Source organism: Bufo bufo, chromosome 4 (assembly GCF_905171765.1).
Source record: "Bufo bufo chromosome 4, aBufBuf1.1, whole genome shotgun sequence".
Taxonomy (NCBI): Eukaryota; Metazoa; Chordata; class Amphibia; order Anura; family Bufonidae; genus Bufo; species Bufo bufo.
Genome location: NC_053392.1, coordinates 162,560,680 through 162,582,077, shown reverse-complemented (window position 1 = coordinate 162,582,077; position 21,398 = coordinate 162,560,680). Strand labels below are relative to the sequence as shown.

Below are 21,398 nucleotides of genomic sequence, written 5' to 3'. Positions count from 1 at the left end.
TAACGCCCCTTGTTATGGCGAAATAACTCAATTTTAGTTTCATCAGTCCACAGCACCTTATTCCAAAATGAAGCTGGCTTGTCTAAATGTGCTTTAGCTCACCTCAAGCGGCACTTTTTGTGCTGTGGGCAGAGAAAAGGCTTCCTCTGCATCACTCTCGCATACAGCAACTCCTTGTGTAAAGTGCGCGAATGGTTGAACGATGCACAGTGACTCCATCTCCAGCAAGATGATGTTGTAGGTCTTTGGTGCTGGTCTGATGGTTGACTCTGACTGTTCTCACCATTCGTCGCTTCTGTCTGTCCGAGATTTTTCTTGGTCTGCCACTTCGAGTTTTAACTTGAACTGAGCCTGTGGTCTTCCATTTCCTCAATATGTTCCTAACTGTGGAAACAGACAGCTGAAATCTCTGAGACAGCTTTCTGTATCCTTCCCCTAAACCATGATGGTGAACAATCTTTGTCTTCAGGTCATTTGAGAATTGTTTTCAGACCCCCATGTTGCTACTCTTCAGAGAAAATTAAAAGAGCAGGGAAACTTACAATTGACCCCCTTAAATACTCTTTCTCATAATTGTATTTACCTGTGTATGTAGGTCAGGGGTCACTGAGCTTACCAAGCCAATTTGAGTTCCACTAATTAGTTCTAAAGGTTTTGGAATCAATAAAATGACAACAGTGCCCAAATTGATGCACCTGCCTAATTTTGTTTAAACAATTATAGCACACTTTCTGTAAATCCAATAAACTTCATTTCACTTCTCAAATATCACTGTGTGTGTCTCCTATATGATATATTTAACTGACATTTTTTATCGTAACAACCAACGATTTATACAGGAAAATCATGATGATTAACAAGGTTGCCCAAACTTTCGCATCCCACTGTATATATATATATATATATATATATATATATATACTGCAAAGTAAGAATGCTTTAAAAAACAGTGTTAATAGTTTGTTATCGTCAATTAATAAAATGCAAAGTGAATGAACAAAAGAGAAATCTAAATCAAATCAATATTTGGAGTGACCGCCCTTTGCCTTTGAAACACTTTTTAACTTTAACTGTTTGATATTCTAATGCATTGAAATGCAGAACTGAGATGTATGATAGTTTTTAAGGGATGATGTGCTTCTGAGTTAATAAACTAATGTAGCCATGTACAGTATGTAAGTTATTGAGGGGTATTTAATTAAAGGGTTGTCCAAGATTATAAAAAATCTCAGACAAGCCCGGCAGTAGTATCATCTTATACCCACCCCTTTCTCCAGTGCTGTTCTTGGCAGCCCTGGTCTGGTTCCCCTGCCGCTGCTTGTTTACAAACCGCACACTGAGGACAATGAGAGGCTGCAGAGTCACATGTCATACAGCTGCATGTCACTATGCACATAAGGACACTGTGATGTATGATATGCAGGTTCACAGAACATCACTACTGCAGCCATTCACTGACCTCAGCCCTAGGGTGCCATCACACGACCATCTGAATTTTGCGGTCCGCAAAACGCGGATCAGGAAAATTTTTAGATGACGTCTGTGTGACGTCTTTGTTGCATCTGTTTTTCTTGTGGACCCATTGTAACAATGCCTATTCTTGTCCATAAAATGGATAAGAGTAGGACATGTTCTATCTTTTTTGCGGGGCTACAGAAAGGAGATACAGATGTGGACAGTACACAGTGTGTCCCACTGGGGGCCTTAAACCACTGAGAAAAAGATTCTCTGCAACATTCACCTGTTGTATACCGGCATGTCCTCCGCTGCAGTTTGTTTACAAGCAACAGGCAGGGTGCACCTAGCTTTTCTTCTGCCTGAGGCAAACATACAGGGTAATACAGCGCCCCATACCTCTTACATCCAGTGCCGTCTCCTTTAATGTAGATGTTCTCTTTCCTCATCTTCTCCTTTCAGACCTTCAGACCAGACCACCATTTTTCAGACATTTCTCGTTTCTGCAGTTTGACAAAAAAAAAAGCTTAGTTTACTACTTTTCCATCATCCTCCCATCTTCTGGACAAATCATCATACCACCCCCAATACTGTGCCACTGTGTTCCCCAATATTATACTGCAGAAAAAGATAAACCCCCTGATAATACTAGTGCCATGAAGATAGTGCCCTTCAATAATTTTTGGCATGCAGTGTCCTAAAATAACTGGGCCCAGCAAATAGCCCCTGACACTAATAGTGTAAACATAACGTCCCTCAAAAATAATTGTGGTAAGCTGATACTGTGCCAAGGTGGCCCCACAGTAATAGTGCTCCCAAAAGTCCCACCAATAGTAATAATTCTCTGCTAGAGCACACATGGTAGTAATAGTGCTCCTACAGTGCCCCCAACTTGTCCCCACTGTGCCCCAGAAGTAATAATGCTCCCATAGTGCCCATACTAGTAATCATATTCCCCATAGACCCCTAGTAGTAATAAAGCCCACCATAATGCCCCCTCAGTAGTAATAATTCTCCTCATAATGTGACAGTACAAAAAATGCCCCCTTATAATATGTGCCAGGGCAAAAAATACCCCCTTTAATACCCCCAAGTGAACTAATGTCCCCATAGTGCCCCCATAATGTGCCAGTATAAAATGCCCCTATACAGTGCCCCAGTAGATGCCCTCAGTGTCCCCCATAATTTGCAAGTATAAAATACTCCTTAGTGCCCCCTGTAGATGACCCCATAGAAATCATCTCCCCCCTGGTGCCCCCCATAATGTACCAATATAAAATGCCCCTAAATAGTGCCCCAGTAGATGCCCTCAGTGTCCCCCATAATTTGCAAGTATAAAATACTCCTTCTTAGTGCCCCCCGTAGATGACCCCATAGTAATCATCTCCCCCCTTCCCAATAGTACCCACTAAAATGTGTCCCTGTATAAACTGCCCCAATACAGAGCTCCCCATATAAAATACCCCTTCTTTGTGGCCTCAGTAGATGCCCCCATAGTGCCCTCCAATAATGTGCCAGTAAGAAGTGCCCCCATAGTGCCACCCAATAATGTGCCAGTAAAAAGTGCCCCCATAGTGCCCCCCAATAATGTGCCAGTAAGAAGTGCCCCCTTAGATGCCCCCCAATAATGTGCCAGCAAGAAGTACCCCCATAGATGCCCCCTTAGATGCTCTCCAGTCATGTGCCAGTAAGAAGTGCCCCCGTTAGATGCCCCCCAATCATGTGCCAGTAAGAAGTGCCCCCCAAATCATGTGTCAGGAAGAAGTCCCCTCCCATACATGTGCCAGTAACAAGTCCCCTCCCATACATGTGCCCATACATGATTGGGGGAATCATGTCCCAGTAACAAGTGCCCCACCAATCATGTGCTAGCAACAAGTGCCCCCATAGCGCTCTTTTCCTGTATTGTACCATATAAAAAAATAAGCCCACATACTTACCTCCATCAGGCTGGCAGCGATGCGATGCAGACCTCTTCCGGCCTGTGTCCTGTGCTGTACGGCTCAGGTGGTGCGCGCCGCCTGCACCGGCCTATGATAGGCTGCAGGCACTAGGCCTGCAGCCTATCAGAGGAACGGAAAAGGGAAACGCCTCTCCGCTGCCCCACACCATCCATCTGTATCGCTGTCCTGAGGAAGGCGATACAGATGATTATGGAGATGAGTGCTTCCACAGTGGAAGCGATCATCTCCATGTTCCCTGCCGCCACCCCCCACTTGTCACCAGGGCTGCGCTGCCTCAGGCAATCACCTCACCTCGCCAAATTGGCGGTGCGGCCCTGGCAACAGGAGGCCTGCACCAGCATTACGGAGAATGGCGCTGAAGAAAGTGGTGAATATAAGAAGCTTTTTTTTATTTTTGGTTATTGAAGGGCTTCGTCCAAGATTTTTTATTATCTTGGAAACCCCTTTAAAGGTGTATTCCCATCTCAGACAATGGGGGCATATCGTTAGGATATGCCCCCATTGTCTGATAGGTGTGGGTCCCACCTCTGGGACCTGCACCTACATTGGGAACGGATCCCTGAAGGCTGTGGAGGGCTCACTGCGCATGCGCGCTCTGGCTCGGCTATTTCCGTTGGCCCCGTAGAAATTAATGAGACCAGTTGCCGCTCAAGCATGGTGCGCTCCTATTAACTTCTGTAGGGAAAGCGCTTGGCGGTGGCCTGACCTGGGAAAAAACAGAGTCCTCGAGCCACCACCTTCCGCGCTCCGTTCTCGGAGTAGGTGCGTTATGCCCCCATTGTCTGAGATGGGAATACCCCTTTAAGGGGTTTTCTCAGACAAGCCCTGTCCATATGCCCGGTATATGAGTATTATACAAAGGTCTTCCATGCTCAAATGTGAGTGGAGAGCCACTAAGTAAGTGGACTCAGCCCAGACAAATATTGAATGAACATCTATTCATTTCAATGGGTTTCATCGTTTTCTCTGCATTGGCTGCTGCCAAATTGTGAGGCTGACAGAACTTTTGCGGGTGGTAACAGCTGATCACTGGGTCTTCCTGGAGCCAGAACCACAGCAGTCTGATTGCTGAAGCAGCTGTATCCAGAGGTAGGGTTGTTGTGATGAAACAACCCCTTTCTTGGGCACAAGAATCTAGAGAGATCTGTAGGGTCTGTTGCTTAGATGTCTCTTGGATTACAGCCTTTCCCAATTTAAACTGAAAGAAGTTGTTAGGGGCTGATTGGACACAGAGCTCTGACAATGATGTGTGTGTATTTATTTGCTTTTTCTAATGCATACAGCACTTCTCCATTATGCAGCAATGACTTTACTGTGCTAGCTATTAGATGTGCATTGTCTTATTTTTTTCTTTTCTAAACCAGGATTCTAAAGCTTATTTCCACTTGTTGAGGGAGATTGCCCCTAAGGACGGCTTCATAGACTTCTCTGGTTTCAATGTAAGTTTACACTTTTAATCTTTCACTCTTTTTTTAGAACTGTATTTGTTATAGACAAAACATTAGGTGGAAATTTACTAAAACTGACATTTCCTACACTTATTTTAGTCCAAAGCGTGCCATACCAATATACAACAAAGTAAAATTTGTCAAATCTTTGACTTTTTATGTGCCAGAAAATCTATGAGCTGGTACACATTTGTGCTATAAATTTCACCAGTCATAGTATATCTGTTGGGCCACAGGACTTCCGGCTCCTCCGCTTAAGGGTCCATTCACACGACCGCAGGCCGTCCTTGTCTGTATTGCAGAGTGCAAACACAAAAGGGGGGGAGGGGTCAGCACATCCCAATGCGCAGGTGCACGTTGCTTGTGGCTGCAAATATACAGTACAGACCAAAAGTTTGGACACACCTTCTTATTCAAAGAGTTTTCTTTATTTTCATGACTATGAAGGCATCAAAACTATGAATTAACACATGTGGAATTATATACATAACAAACAAGTGTGAAACAACTGAAAATATGTCATATTCTAGGTTCTTCAAAGTAGCCACCTTTTGCTTTGATTACTGCTTTGCACACTCTTGGCATTCTCTTGATGAGCTTCAAGAGGTAGTCCCCTGAAATGGTTTGCACTTCACAGGTGTGCCCTGTCAGGTTTAATAAGTGGGATTTCTTGCCTTATAAATGGGGTTGGGACCATCAGTGGCGTTGAGGAGAAGTCAGGTGGATACACAGCTGATAGTCCTACTGAATAGACTGTTAGAATTTGTATTATGGCAAGAAGAAAGCAGCTAAGTAAAGAAAAACGAGTGGCCATCATTACTTTAAGAAATAAAGGTCAGTCAGTCAGCCGAAAAATTGGGAAAACTTTGAAAGTAAGGGCTATTTGACCATGAAGGAGAGTGATGGGGTGCTGTACCAGATGACCTGGCCTCCACAGTCACCGGACCTGAACCCAATCGAGATGGTTTGGGGTGAGCTGGACCGCAGAGTGAAGGCAAAAGGGCAAACAAGTTCTAAGCATCTCTGGGAACTCCTTCAAGACTGTTGGAAGACCATTTCAGGGGACTACCTCTTGAAGCTCATCAAGAGAATGCCAAGAGTGTGCAAAGCAGTAATCAAAGCAAATGTGGCTACTTTGAAGAACCTAGAATATAACATATTTTCAGTTGTTTCACACTTGTTTGTTATGTATATAATTCCACATGTGTTAATTCATAGTTTTGATGCCTTCATAGTCATGAAAATAAAGAAAACTCTTTGAATGAGAAGGTGTGTCCAAACTTTTGGTCTGTACTGTACATCTGACAAACACAGTGCAACAGCACTCTACAAACCAAAAGTAGAGTACAGAAGTATATTACATTGCAAATGCTATGCTAATAACTTAGAGATGCTTAGCAAATACATTTTGTACAAAATCATTTGAGCCCGTCTGCCGCACGCCAAGGCGATCTCTATAAGACGGGTCCTAACACTAAAGCTCACCTGTTGGATGCCATAACAGCGACCATGAAATCCAGGAAGTGCAGGTCCCACATGCATGCTGGGCCCCTTTTGATTTATATCTGTGTGGAGACAAAATGGCCTTCATTGAATGCAGGGACTACAAATACCAGAATGCATGCTGAGCAAACTATATACTCATGCTAATTAAAAATCAGCCTGTGAGGCAGAAGAGGGGCTAAAGGAGTGCACGACCATAGGAGTCAGCAACAACTCCAATATATATAATACTACAAACACAAAAGGGGGGAGGGGTCAGCACATCCCAATGCGCAGGTGCACGTTGCTTGTGGCTACAAATATACATCTGAAAAACACATAGTGCAACAGCACTCTACAAACCAAAAGTAGAGTACAAAAGTATATTACATTGTAAATGCTATGCTATGCTAATAACTTAGAACTTCTAAGTTATTAGCATAGCATAGCATTTGCAATGTAATATACTTTTGTACTCTACTTTTGGTTTGTAGAGTGCTGTTGCACTATGTGTTGTAGAGTGCTGTTGCACTATAAACTTTTGGTTTGTAGAGTGCTGTTGCACTATGTATTGCAGAGTGCAAACGGCGGCTCTGCAATATACCGGGACCAGCCGTTTGAATTATTCAAGTCAATGGGTCCGCAATCCTCAAGATACAGATAATCAAGGAGGTCCCACAGATGCTAAATTGGGTTCAAGTCTGGGGAATTAGGGGGCTATGGGAGTACTTGGAAGTCTTAGTCATGCTCTTCCAACCAATGTTGGACATTTCTATCTATGTGAGATGTTGCATTGTCTTGCTGAAAGATCCCATCTGCCCCAGGCAACACAATATGGGTGTATGTCATCTGCAAGGATGGATTTATACCCAGATCGGTTGAGCGTGCCTTCCACATGGATGAGTGGGCCCAAAAATGCCATGATGACATTCTTTAGACCATAGCGCTGCCAGACCAGGTTGTGTTCTTCCAGTGATGGTTGCAAGCTGTTTGTTCTCTGATGTTTTTTGCCTGACATGCTAATGTCCATCCATTCGATGAAGAAGAAAACATGACTCATCAGAGAAGACAACTCTTTGCCATCCAGCGGAGGTCCAATTCCGATACTGGTGTGAAAATGTAAGCCTTTTCTGCCAATGCAACTTCGTTAGCAGAGGTGCGGTGACCATTTGTCGGCTTTGAAGACCCATACGCAGTAGGTTTCACTGACTTGTTGTTTTAGACACACGTCTGGTAGCACCATGGTTCATTTTGGTGGTGAGCTGCTCTACTGCAGCGTGTCGGTTCGTCCTAACGCACCTTCGTAGCCGACGTTCACCTCTCACATCAATGGCACGTGGTTCTCCGCAGTTTCCATGTTGATTATTTGCAATGTTACCATTTTTCCACTCACAATACACTTTCACCACAGCAGCATGTGAACAGTTCTCAAAATACTTTAAAAAAATACTAGTTTTAAAAATACTCTCTTGCCCGAAAGCCAACAATCACCCCAGAAATCCCCCCTTTTACCCATGACAGCAATTAGGGATATGTGTGCAGACAGCCTATCACAATACCTTATAATACCGACCAAGCCATTTCATGACATGTGACTTCCTTCATGAGCTGTGCCCTGCCAACATCGAAAGTAGGAAGTGGTCATAACAATGGGGCTCGCCTGTGTATTTTATTACCTCGATAATGCTGTTTCCTCTGGTAGTGTGGCACGATCCTACCTTACAGAAACACGTGAGTAGGTTTACAGGATTTCTAAGAAATTCCTATAAGCATGTATGGCAGGCAAATGTACAAACTTTAACTTAAAGCCTAATATGTGGATATGATGTAATAAAACTAACGGGATATAAAAAATTGGTCTTGTTTTGGTAGGAGCCTAATGATCTGAAAAGGGCTAATTACATGCTTAACCAAGCAGACAAACTGGGCTGCAGACAATTTGTGACACCATCAGATGTCGTTTCTGGAAACCCTAAACTGAACTTGGCTTTTGTAGCAAATCTGTTTAATATGTACCCAGCTCTGAACAAAGTCAACGGTTATGATTTCCTGAACCAAATAGAAGGTAAGATAAATGACACAAATTCATGGATGTAATAAAGGTTTTATTGTACAGGCTCTGCTGTAATATATTTCCACATCACTAAGGAAAGAGAGCACACTTTACTGGGAGAGGTTGGGACATATCAAGCTTGTACAATGGGAAATCAACCAAGCAAAATGCACCAGAGAGTGCACTGTAAATTGCGGCAAAGATGAAGTACATGGGATGCCCCAAATTTATGGGCTTTGACACTTTTTATCCCTATATTGTCAGTTGTGAAAAACCATGTGAAAGAAGTGAAATGTACCTGATTTACTAAAGATCTGCATTTTGTGCTCAAATTATTGGTGTACAAGTACGGTTCATGATGTAAGGAATAGACATGTCTAACATGCCCAGTTGTGTCAAATACTGTATATTTTGCAATGTACACCATTTGGATAATACTAATTGCCATTAGCAGACACGACTTTAACCAATATATATTTTTTTTTACAAAAAGGGTCAGTATGGTTTTAAAAAATAATTGACGTCATACCTCACTGATCCCCCTCCAATCCTGTTCTTTTACAGGCAGCACCGTGGCTCAGTGGATGAGCACTGTTCCTTTGTGGTGCTGGGGTCCTGGATTTGAATCAAGGGCAACATCTGCATGGAGTCTGTATGTGCTTCCCATGTTTGCATGGGTTTCCTCCAGCACTCCAAAAACATGCACATTTGTAATTTATATTGTCAGCCACAATGGGGACCGAGACTGATGGCAGTAACGATAATCTCTGTATTATGTAAGTGCTATACAAATGAATAAAATAAATCAATCATAAAATATAATGACACTTCTCCTGGTCCCTGACTGTGTCTGCCTCCTGGACTTCTCAACATGAAAGTGTGACTGCTCAGCCAGTTTCCAGCTATGGTGGGTCAGCGCTGCAACCAGTCATTGGTTGAAAGGTCACATTTTCTGTCAAGAGGGACAAGGAAGTAGAGCCCGGCAGGAAGGGGGAAGCTTAGGAACAGGAGTAGCAGAGGGATCAACGAGGTGAGTATGACTTTTTTTTTTTTAAGACATTCTGATCTTTTTATTTATTTTTTATCTTACTAGCTGGAGAACCCCTTTGATTGACAAATCATTACCCTTTATCTAGTTTATATTTCAATACAATATCTATGAAAAAACAAAATTGTGAAGGTGGTTCAACAGACAGATGTCCTAATCATGGTGTTAGAGACTTGAACTTGCAACTATGAAGGTGGGCAGAATTTGGTCTCATTCAGGCCCTTAAGCAGTTTTTGTGCCACCGAATTCTGCCTCTATCAGTGCTTCTAAGGAAGAACACCTCTGTAATGACATGCCACAACACAGGGGTATGGTTTGAGCATATACCCGTAGATTTCTACAGGTAACATGTCTGTGTCATATGTGGGTTCCATACCACCTTACAGTGCCAAGAAACATGCTTTATTTTATTTTGGGTTAGAAGTGATCACAGATATCTGGATCTACAGTTCTTTTATATTAGCATATTTTTTAATTCTGTTTTTCTATTTAATCCGTGGACCATAGATATCACTCTCACATATGTAGTAGGTACAGTATATTAAGATTTGCTTGATCTGTTCTAGAGTGATGTTGCTATAACCCTTTGCATGAGACACCTGGTTTAAAAGATAATTTCTACCTTCCGTACATGGCACATACTTGCTTTAAAATCTAATTCCACAGCTGGAATGTATCCCAGTTCTCTATATTCTGCAATGCATACTCACACGGGTCCAGGAGGCTGAGATTTGTGTTACTGTCTTTACTAGGCTTTAATAAATATGACTTATTAACTGCTTAGATTATTTCATATCAGCTGAGAATAGATACATGAAATATGCATGCTTTTCTATTATTTCATGTTTATTTGTTGGGCTGTCCAGCTTGTGGGATATTAGGCAGGTTGATATAGATTTGTCAACAGGCAAAATCTGAAACTATTTTGAATTTTATGTTTATTATTGTAAAATATACTCATTTTCTATTCTATAATATTTTGTTCATAAAATGCTTATAAAGCTAAAGTTTTTTTTTCTTGACTTTAGTATTGATCTCCTGTCTCATGGTAGGCCATCAATATCCGAAGACTATATCTATCACCCCCGAGGACTAGCTGACTGAAGCAGCCGCAGCTCTCTGGCGAGCGTCGCTTCCCCTTCTTTGTTAGTCAGGCACAGTGCTATATGTTTTTTAGTGGCTATGCGTGGTATTACAGCCCACTGATGCAAAGTCCCATCCACACAGTTACATAATAGAGGGCCTTTGCCCCCTCAGTCAGCTGATCAGTGGGGGTGCTCTGAGTCTGACCCCCACAGATCTGATATTGATGGTCTATCCTAAGGAAAGGTCAATAAAATGAAAATCCCTTTAATAGTAAAATGTGATTTTATCAGACTCCGTTAAGTGTCTTCAGAATTCCTATGAGTTTGTTATTTTTAGATGCTATTGGTTGTGAATTGGATTATTGTCATTGCCTGTTGCTGAATCTAGACCCATACTTTGCTTGCCTTTTTTGAAATTGATGCCCTGTGCATGCTCAATGTATTTATTATAGTATAAATTCAGGTTGTCATTCAGTTTCCGTTTCCAGGGGATATATTATAACTCTATGGATTGACTACAGGGTCCCCGTGATAAATGGGTGGGTTAACTTAATGCGTTTATATGCTGGGTCTGACATTTAACGGGAGTCTTTGACCTAATCTGACAATTTTAGGCCGCTTAGATCAGGTTATAGACTGTTTGGCCCCCATTACAATGGTACCTCTGTTGTCTGTGTCCCTCGTCGAGATTGTGAAAAATACACTTTATAAACTTATGGAAATGAGCTAGGGTTGTCTGGGGTATTCCTATAGAAAAAGAAACAGTTTAACCTGTATTAGAAGGCGACATTTACTAACGTGAGCGCATAAATGATACCAAAATGTGACGCATCTAGGTTTAGAGAAATTCTCAGTGCCTAGCTTGACAAGGGGTGTGGCTTCATTGAAAGGGGAGTGGTCTGTGATGCACCAAAATTGTACCACAATTCTGGTGTAAAATTCTGTTTCAAACGAAGTTAAAAATAGTTGATGTAAAGTTAGCCAAAAGTTTCTTGCCATGCACCAAATGTATCATCCAGCCTGAGCCACTTAAGAAATTGGGAGCATGTCTAGACAGCCTGTCTAAATTTATGCCAACATTGTGTCCCATTGTGTAATATTAAGATGGCATAGTATGTTAATCACTGTATAAAATGATCATTTCTAAATGTAATTGTTTATTGCTAGTTACATCACTGATCTAGTCCCATTTTGCTGGGGTATAGAGTCTAATTGGATTTTAGAATTTGGAAGAGAGGAAGGGATGGCCCAACTAAATACAAAAGGGATTGAATGGTGTCACTGCAGACAGCTGTTAACATGCTGGTCAAGTATGCCCTCAATTCTGAATATATTGCCCATGTTTCACTGTGGAAACCACACATACAGGCATCATCCATTTACCTTCTCTCTGTGTAAGGAAGGCATGGTGGTTACCTCCAAAATTGTCAAATATGGGCTCATCAGACCACTGGTCTTTATGTGCGCTGCTTCTGGTCCTTGGTCCAAGCAAGCCTTTCTCTATTCTCCCTCACTAGTGCTTTTCTTGCAGCAGTTCTACCATAGTAGCCTAATTCATGCAGTCTCCCTTAAATAGTTGAGATTTATCTGCTGCTTGAATTCATTGCAGCATTCAACTGAATTGTCATCTGATGGGTTGTTGACCTACCATTTTTGAGGCTGGTGGAGATAACTCTTGGTCGGCCTATCATGCGGTGATCTTCATTAGAATCTGTTTCAAAATAGCACTTAAAGAGGATTTATTACCAGGTTTCACAATGCATACTTTAATATACAGATTTCTTAGACCTATTGAGGCTGGTGTACTTACTTTAAAAATCCATGTCAGAATAGTTATGCATTATCCATTAGAGATGTCCCGAACTACTCGCCGGCGAACAGTTCCCGGCGAACATCGCTTGTTCGCGTTCGCCGCGGCGGGCGAACATATGCGATGTTCGGTCCGCCCCCTATACGTCATCATTGAGCAAACTTTGACCCTGTACCTCACAGTCAGCAGACACATTCCAGCCAATCAGCAGCATACCCTCCCTCCCAGACCCTCCCACCTCCAATCAAAAAGCAAGGACAGCATCCATCTTAGATTCATTCTGAAGCTGCAGTGTTACTGAGAGCAGGGAGAGTGCTGCTGCTGCTGATTTAATAGGGAAATCGTTAGCTAGGCCAGTGTTCTGTGTCCACTTCAGTCCTCAAAGACTCATCTGATCTGCTGTAAGGACAGCGTCCTGACAGCACCTCAAAAAGCCCTTTTTAGGGCTAGTACATCAGTCTGCTTTTTTTTTTCTCTCTGTAATCTATTGCAGTTGCCTGCCAGCATGTGTGTCAGGCCCACAGTGTGTACTGTGCCCACTACTGCCAGTGCCCAGTGCCACCGCTCATATCTGGTATCACAGTAACTTGCACGCATAGTACAACAGGGGCCGTCGTGGTCGTGGTGCTGTGATTTCCTTTGGCCCTAGAATAATGCCCAGTGTTCAGAGGCCACGTACCCTGAACTCGAAAAGTTCTGAGGACATAGTTGACTGGCTAACACAGGACACCCAATATTCTACAGCTTCCGCTCGGAACCTTGACGCACCATCCTCCTCCAGCTAAGCTTCGGGCACCTCTCAAGTTACCACTCGCCCGCCTGCCGCCACCACCAACACTAGCACCACAGCCGGTAAACTTGATCTGTCAGAGGGGTTATTTACACATCAGTTGGAAGAAATGAGTAATGCGCAACCATTATTGCCAGAGGATGTAGATAACAGGGATATGTGTCAGTCAGGCAGCATTACACACATGGATGTACGGTGTGATGATGATGATGATGTTGTACCCGCTGCTGCTTCCTTTGCTGAGTTGTCAGATACAAGTGAAGCGGTTGAGTATGACTATGTGTCTGTGGATGTCACGTGGATGCCCGCTCGAAGAGAAGAAGAACAGGGGGAAAGTTCAGATGGGGAGACAGAGAGGAGGAGGAGACGAGTTGGAAGCAGGGGGAGGTCGTTGCAAGGAGCTAGTGGTACAGTCAGACAGCATGTATCGGCACCCGGGGTCAGCCAGACAGCACGCCAATCAACGCATGCTGTTGCCACCACCAGAATGCCGTCATTGCAAAGCTCAGCAGTGTGGCATTTCTTTTGTGTCTGCCTCTGATAACAGCGATGCCATTTGCAACCTGTGCCAAAAGAAACTGAGTCGTGGGAAGTCCAACACCCACCTAGGTACAACTGCTTTGAGAAGGCACATGATCTCACATCACAAACGTCTATGGGATCAACACATGATGAGTACAAGCAGCACACAAACTCAAAGCCACCATCCTCCTCCTGGTCCAGCATCTTCAGGCACGTCAACCACTGCTGTCCTCCTTGCCCCCTCTCAACCATCCGCCACTCCGCCTCTCACCTTCAGCAGTTCCTGCTCATCTGCCCACAGTCAGGTGTCTGTCAAGGAAATGTTTGAGGGTAAGAAGCCAATGTCACAGAGTCACCCCCTTGCCCGGCGTCTGACAGCTGGCTTGTCGGAACTCTTAGCCTGCCATCTTTTACCATACAAGCTGGTGGAGTCTGAGGCCTATGAAAAATTTGTAGCTATTGGGACACCGCAATTTTTTTTCACAAAAGGCAATCCCCAACCTGTACTCTATTGTGGAAAAGGAAGTCATGGCATGTCTGGCACACAGTGTTGGGGCAAGGGTCCATCTGACCACTGATACCTGGTCTGCAAAGCACGGTCAGGGCAGGTATATCACGTACACTGCGCATTGGGTAAACCTGCTGACGGCTGCCAAACATAGAATGCGTGGCTCTGCAGAGGAGTTGGTGACACCGCCACGACTTGCAGGCAGGCCTGCTGCCACCTCCTCTACTCCTCCTACTCCATCCTCTTCCGCTGCCACCTCCTGCTACACATCAACTGCACCCCCCAGCTCCCCAGGGGCTATTCCACATCCCGGATACGACAGTGTCACGCCGTCTTCGGGTTGACTTGCCTGAAAGCAGAGCGTCACACCGGACCAGCACTCCTGTCCGCCCTGAACGCACAGGTGGATCAGTGGCTGACTCCGCACCAACTGGAGTTCGGCAAAGTGGTGTATGACAACGGAAGCAATTTGTTGGCGGCATTGAATTTGGGCAAGTTGACACATGTGCCGTGCATGGCACATGTGTTGAATCTGATTGTACAACACTTTGTGCATAAGTACCCAGGCTTACAGGACGTCCTCAAGCAGGCCAGAAAGGTGGGTGGCCATTTCAGGCATTCCTACACGGCCATGGTGCACTTTTCAGATATTCAGCGGTGAAACAACATGCCAGTGAGGCGCTTGATTTGCGACAGTCCGACACGTTGGAATTCAACACTCCTAATGTTTGACCGCCTGCTCCAAAAAGGAAAAAGCTGTCAATGAGTATTTGTATGACCGGGGTGCTAGGATAGCCTCTGCGGAGCTGGGTATTTTTTTGCCACGTTACTGGACGCTCATGCGCAATGCCTGTAGGCTCATGCGTCCTTTTGAGGAGGTGACAAACCTAGTCAGTTGCACCGAAGGCACCATCAGCGACATCATCCCATTTGTTTTCTTCCTTGAGCGTGCCCTGCGAAGAGTGCTGGATCAGGCCGTAGAGGAGCGTGAAGAGGAAGAGGAAGAGTTGTGGTCACCATCACCACCAGAAACAGCCTTATCAGCATCGCTTGCTGGACCTGCGGCAACGCTGGAAGAGGAGTCTGAGGAAGAGGAGTCAGAGGAGGAATGTGGCTTTGAGGAGGAGGAAGACCAACCACAGCAGGCATCCCAGGGTGCTTGTTGTCACCTATCTGGTACCCGTGGTGTTGTACATGGCTGAGGGGAAGAACAGACCTTCAATGAGATCAGTGAGGACGAGGAACGGGACATGAGTAGCTCGGCATCCAACCTTGTGCAAATGGGGTCTTTCATGCTGTCCTGCCTGTTGAGGGACCCTCGTATAAAAAGGCTGAAGGAGAATGACCTGTACTGGGTGGCCACGCTACCGGTATAAGCAGAAAGTGCCTGAAATGTTAGCAAATTACCAGAAGTCGGAAAGGATGCAGCAGTTCCAAAACAAGTTAAAAAGTATGCTTTACACAGCGTATAAAGGTGATGTCACAGCACAACGGGAATCTAACAGGGGAAGAGGTGAAAGTAATCCTCCTCCTACCACGACCACGCCGGCAAGGACAGGGATCTTTACAGACGTGTTGTTGATGGAGGACATGCAGAGCTTTTTAAGTCCTACGTATCGCCACAGCCCTTCGGGGTCCACCCTCAGAGAACGACTCGACCGACAGGTAGCAGACTACCTCGCCTTAACTGCAGATATCGACACTCTGAGGAGCGACGAACCCCTTGACTACTGGGAGTGCAGGCTTGACCTGTGGCCTGAGCTATCCCAATTCGCGATAGAACTTCTGGCCTGCCCCGCTTCAAGTGTCCTGTCAGAAAGGACCTTCAGCGCAGCAGGAGGTATTGTCACTGAGAAGAGAAGTGGCCTAGGTCAAAAAAGTCTAGATTACCTCACCTTTATTAAGATGAATGAGGCATGGATCCCGAAGGGACTGACAGTGGGGGATGCATTTGACTAAAAAAGGCCTGATGAGATGCCTTGGGCTATAAAATGGTCCACACGCTGCTGTATTTAACCTCTGCATGCCGGATGACTTGCGTGACTTCTCCGCCACCAACTAGGGTTCAAGCCGCAATGTTTTAGTGCACTTTCTGCCTGGAAAATATTAATTTTTCCGGCCGCTGCTGTAGCAGCGGCTGCAACAATACCTAATTTTTCAGGCATGTGTACATGCCTAATTTTTCTGGCCTCTGGTGCTGCACTGTGGCTGCAAAAACAAAACAAACAAAAAAAGACACATACATGTGTCAATTCCCCTTCGTGATCGTTACCTTGTTGTGGTGAAGGGGCTTGCGTATCACAATGAATCACCTCTATGAGTGTGTTGGCAATGGCAATGTTGGCACACCCCAGATGAGATAAGGTCGTTGCTTCATTGTGAACAGACCAAAAGCGATCGGCTGGATAATTTTGCATAGAAAAAACATTAATTTTCTTTGTGATCATCTAAGGTGATCATTAAAGCCTACTTAGCCAACAATGGGCCCACACTGCAGAATCATTGTTTTCTGGGTCACTTAACTGTCACTGAACTACCTCAGCACGACCATAGGCTTTGAAAAACCGCCATCGACTGCAATCTCCCAAACGTGCGCACGAGCACAGTCATCACTACACCAAGATTGACGCATAGAGGAATAAAATGTATGTCATGAGTGTGTCAACTATTGACAACTCTTTGCGGTTGTCTAAACTCTATTCCATACACGTCCCCTGATAGGAATAGTACTACTTAACATACCACTCATATCGGGTAGCACAGTACATTGCACGGCTCACGCGCAGTGCCCCAAATTGGAAGTAAGAGGACCAACCAAGCATCTTTTTCCATCTCCCGGTTCCTAAAATCTATTCCATACACCGGCCCCTGATAGGGGATGTAACAGGGATTAAACTGATAGGAATAGTACTACTTAGGCTACTTTCACACTAGCGTTCGGAGCGGATCCGTCTGATGTTTCATCAGACGGATCCGCTCCGATAATGCAGACGTTCGCATCCGTTCAGAACGGATCCGTCTGCATTATTACTTAGAAAATTTTCTAAGTCTGAAAGTAGCCTGAGCGGATCCGTTCAGACTTTACATTGAAAGTCAATGGGGAACGGATCCGCTTGAAGATTGAGCCATATGGTGTCATCTTCAAGCGGATCCGTCCCCATTGACTTCCATTATAAGTCTGGACGGATCCGCTCGCCTCCGCACGGCCAGGCGGACACCCGAACGCTGCAAGCAGCGTTCAGGTGTCCTCTCACTGAGCAGAGCGGAGGCTGAGCGCTGGCAGGCGGATGCATTCTCAGTGGATCCGCCTCCACTGAGAATGCATTAGGGCCAGACGGATGCGTTCGGGGCCGCTCGTGAGCCCCTTCAAACGGAGCTCACGAGCGGACACCCAAACGCTAGTGTGAAAGTAGCCTTAACATACCACTCATATCTGGTAGCTCAGGTACATTGCACGGCGCACGCGCCGTGCCCCAAATTGGAAGTAAGAGGGCCAACCAAGCATCTTTTTCCATCTCCCGGTTCCTAAAATCTATTCCATACACGTCCCCTGATAGGGGACGTAACAGGGGTTAAACTGATAGGAATAGTACTACTTAACATACCACTCATATCGGGTAGCACAGTACATTGCACGGCGCACGCGCAGTGCCCCAAATTGGAAGTAAGAGGACCGACCAAGCATCTTTTTCCATCTCCCGGTTCCTAAAATCTATTCCATACACCACACCGGCCCCTGATAGGGGACAAAACAGAGATTAAACTGGTAAGAACAGATTTTTTTAATAAAAAAAAAAAAAGAGGACAGCCTCTGCGGACCTGGGTATTTTTTGGCCACGTTACTGTTCGCTCATGCACAATGGCTGTAGGCTCATGCGTCCTTTTGCGGAGGTGACAAACCTGGTCCGTCAAACCCAAGGCAACATCATCGACCTCATCCCATATGCGTTTTTTCTGGAGCGTGCCCTGCGAAGAGTGCTGGATCAGGCCGTAGATGAGCATGAAAAGGAAGAGTTGTGGTCACAATCACCACCAGAAGCAGCCTTGTCGTCGTCGATTGCTGGACCTGCGGCAACGCAGAGAGAGGAGTCTGAAGAAGAGGAGTCAGAGGAGGAAGGTGGCTTTGAGGAGGTGAAAGACCAACCACAGCAGGCGTCCCAGGGGGCTTGTTGTCACCTTTCGGGGACCCTTGGTGTTGTACGTGGCTGGGTGGAGGAAGAGACCTTCAATGACGTCAGTGAGGACAAGGAACGGGACATTGCTAGCTTGGTATCCAACCTTGTGCAAATGGGGAGTTTGCGGTTGTGCAAATGGACTGTTTGCGGTTGTTTGCGATGCGTTAAACGGGGAGTTTGGTCTGTCATAGTTTGGTCTGTCACTGTGAAGCGGGCGTAACCCTTACACTACCTGATCGATACAACATCATACCTGATGTTTTAAAGCACGTTATTCCAAACAATTTAGGAATGTTAGGTGATTAAAACCCGACTCTGCGTCAACTACGTAATTTTCCATGGGAGTTTTTGCCATGGATCCCCCTCCGGCATGCCACAGTCCAGGTGTTAGTCCCCTTGAAACAACTTTTCCATCATGATTGTGGCCAGAAAGAGTCCCTGTGGGTTTTAAAATTCGCCTGCCTATTGAAGTCTATGGCGGTTCGCCCGTTCACGAACATTTGCGGAAATTCGCGTTCGCCGTTCGCGAACGGAAAATGTTATGTTCGCGACATCTCTATTATCCATTTTGAAAGTTAGGATTCATAAAAAGCTCATCTTAAAAGGGTTGTGCCATGTTTGCAAATTATCCACAGACCCCATTCCCCTGATCTGATTGAATGGCAGGTTATGCATGTGCCCTGTCACTCTATTCATTTTCTATGGGACTGCCGGAGATAGCCAAGTACAGCGCTTGGCTATGGAACTCCGGGAGTCCCATAGAGAACGAAATGGAGCTGTGGATAGGGGATAACTTGCAAACTTGGCACAACCCCTTTATTATCATATCATTAGGACACGGATTTTCAATGTAAGTACACCAGCCTCTTCGGGTATCAATTTAATAATGTACACAGTTTGAATTGTACAATCTAGTGACAGATCCTCTTTAATGGTTTTTGCCACTTGATTCGAAGAACCTTTTAAAGTGCTCGTAGTTTCCAGTTTTATGGTGGTGACTGTGTACATTTAAAAAATGGTGACTGAATAATTAAGATTCAAAATTTTCCTCATATTATTCTAACTTTTAAACCCACCACTCAAACCATAGAGCACATATGGTACTAGTCTTCCAAGCTACTGTTCCATGTTCCTTCAATACCAGAAGATCCCATTTGTACAGCTAATAATGAGTGTTCCACTGCTCCCTGCTTAGTATTTCACATACAGGAGCTCTAAATAATGTGTTATATGGTATATTGTTTAATAATAGTATTTGTCACTCATGAATACAGGGGAAACCAATGAGGAGAGGACATTCCGCAACTGGATGAATTCACTTGGTGTGAACCCGTATGTAAACCACATGTACAGGTAAGTATTTTTCATCACTGTGCTATACGTTTACTTTATTAAGTTAAAATACTGCTTGAATTATTGCATAACTTCAGGTGACTTAGGTTGGTTATAGTTATATTATTGTATTAATGTATCTGAAGTTTATAAGACTTTCTTTTTCCTTTATTTCTAGTGATTTAAATGATTCTTTGGTGATCTTCCAGCTGTATGATCAAATAAGAGTGCCAGTTGACTGGGGTCGTGTTAATAAACCACCATTTTCAGCTCTTGGTGGACATATGAGAAAGGTCTGTGTAGATAGCATATTGTGAGTTATAGCATAATACAACAATATGGCGCCACAATTGAGTGCAGTTTCTTATTATTACTCACCCATATAACTTCCCAAAATAATTCACATAATGGGCGCTTGGGTTGTGTGCACACAGTTTTGCAGTATGTTTTATCTTAAAAACTGATCAAGACGAATCCTATTAATTTCTATAGATGTCCTTATGATTAAGGATATGATTGATGATATACTGATATTTTGGACAAGTACAAGTATTTCATTTGGTGAATGTGTAGATCAGTTAAAGGAACGAGACTGGTCTCGATATACTTCGGAGATTTGTGAATGAACTGTCTTGCTTCTAGGTCTAAACGGGTGTTCTGGGTTATAGATATTGGTGACCTATCCTTAGAGTAGCAGGTCATCAACATCACATCAATGGGGTTCCAAAATGCGGCAACCCCACCAATCAGCTGTTTTCTGCTGTCAGGTGCATAAACTAACACAGGGAACAGTACTGGGTGCACAGCTCCATCAACTGTGTAGTGGCCATGCCAGGTTACTGCAATTCAGTTTTCATTCCGATGAGCAGCAGCAACCAGGCATGGCAAGTACACAGTAGATGGAGCTGTACTTCTGGCTCCATTTGCTAGGCACAGAAAGCTTATCATTTTTCATTTCTAGGACTAGGTAGAAAAATCTAATTTGTATCTGTTACTAGCCTCTACACTAAGAGACAATTCACCATTATCTCCTATATCAAGCGGTATATAGAATTTGGAGGACAGGGTTGATTATTGCCCACGAGTATATTAGCTACGTATCATGGTGTTAGCCAATTGCCCTTTTAGTTTTTTGGGTTATTTAAACAATCTAAATCTCTTTCTAAAGCAGATGAAGTATACCTCTTAGCTTAATTAGTATATTTTCAGGGCAGTGCTACTGATTTCTCTTTTGCCCATACTGGTTCCAAAAAGCAGTAAGAATATATTGGAAAATTACAAAAACTGGATGAATCCCATTGCTGTGCTTTTCTGTACATCACAAAACAATGGAAACTTAATAACTTGGAAATAACAGAGCTTTAATTAAGGCCCCATCACACAACCGTATTTCTTCTTCAAATCTGATCTGCTTTTTTTTGCGGATGAGATGCAGATCAATTCATTTCAATGTGGCTGCAAAAAATGCATGTGCTGTCCGCATCCGTATGTCCGTTTCGCAGCCCTTCAAAATAGATAGAACATGTCCTATTCTTGTCCGTTTTGCAAAAAAAAGGATGGCCATCATTCTTGTCCGCAAAAAAAACAAACAGATGCAACTCGGAATTCATCCGTATTTTTTGCGTATTTGTTAATGCAGAGCACAAAATACATCTGCTCGTGTGAATGCACCCTAATCGACATAACATCTTGAGCCCCTCTATTAGAGTACAGTATATTACTGGAC

At 44.2% G+C, this 21,398-nt stretch overlaps 1 protein-coding gene across 1 annotated transcript in view; it reads left to right on the top strand.

Moving 5' to 3' along the window:
- Positions 1-21,398, top strand: part of PLS1 (plastin 1) — a 103,621-nt gene that overhangs the window by 71,073 nt on the left and 11,150 nt on the right. The window contains exons 8-11 of the mRNA XM_040429947.1: positions 4,784-4,858; positions 8,222-8,414; positions 19,615-19,693; positions 19,851-19,965. Coding sequence (XP_040285881.1) covers positions 4,784-4,858; positions 8,222-8,414; positions 19,615-19,693; positions 19,851-19,965 — 462 coding nt within the window. The remainder of the gene's footprint in view (positions 1-4,783; positions 4,859-8,221; positions 8,415-19,614; positions 19,694-19,850; positions 19,966-21,398) is intronic.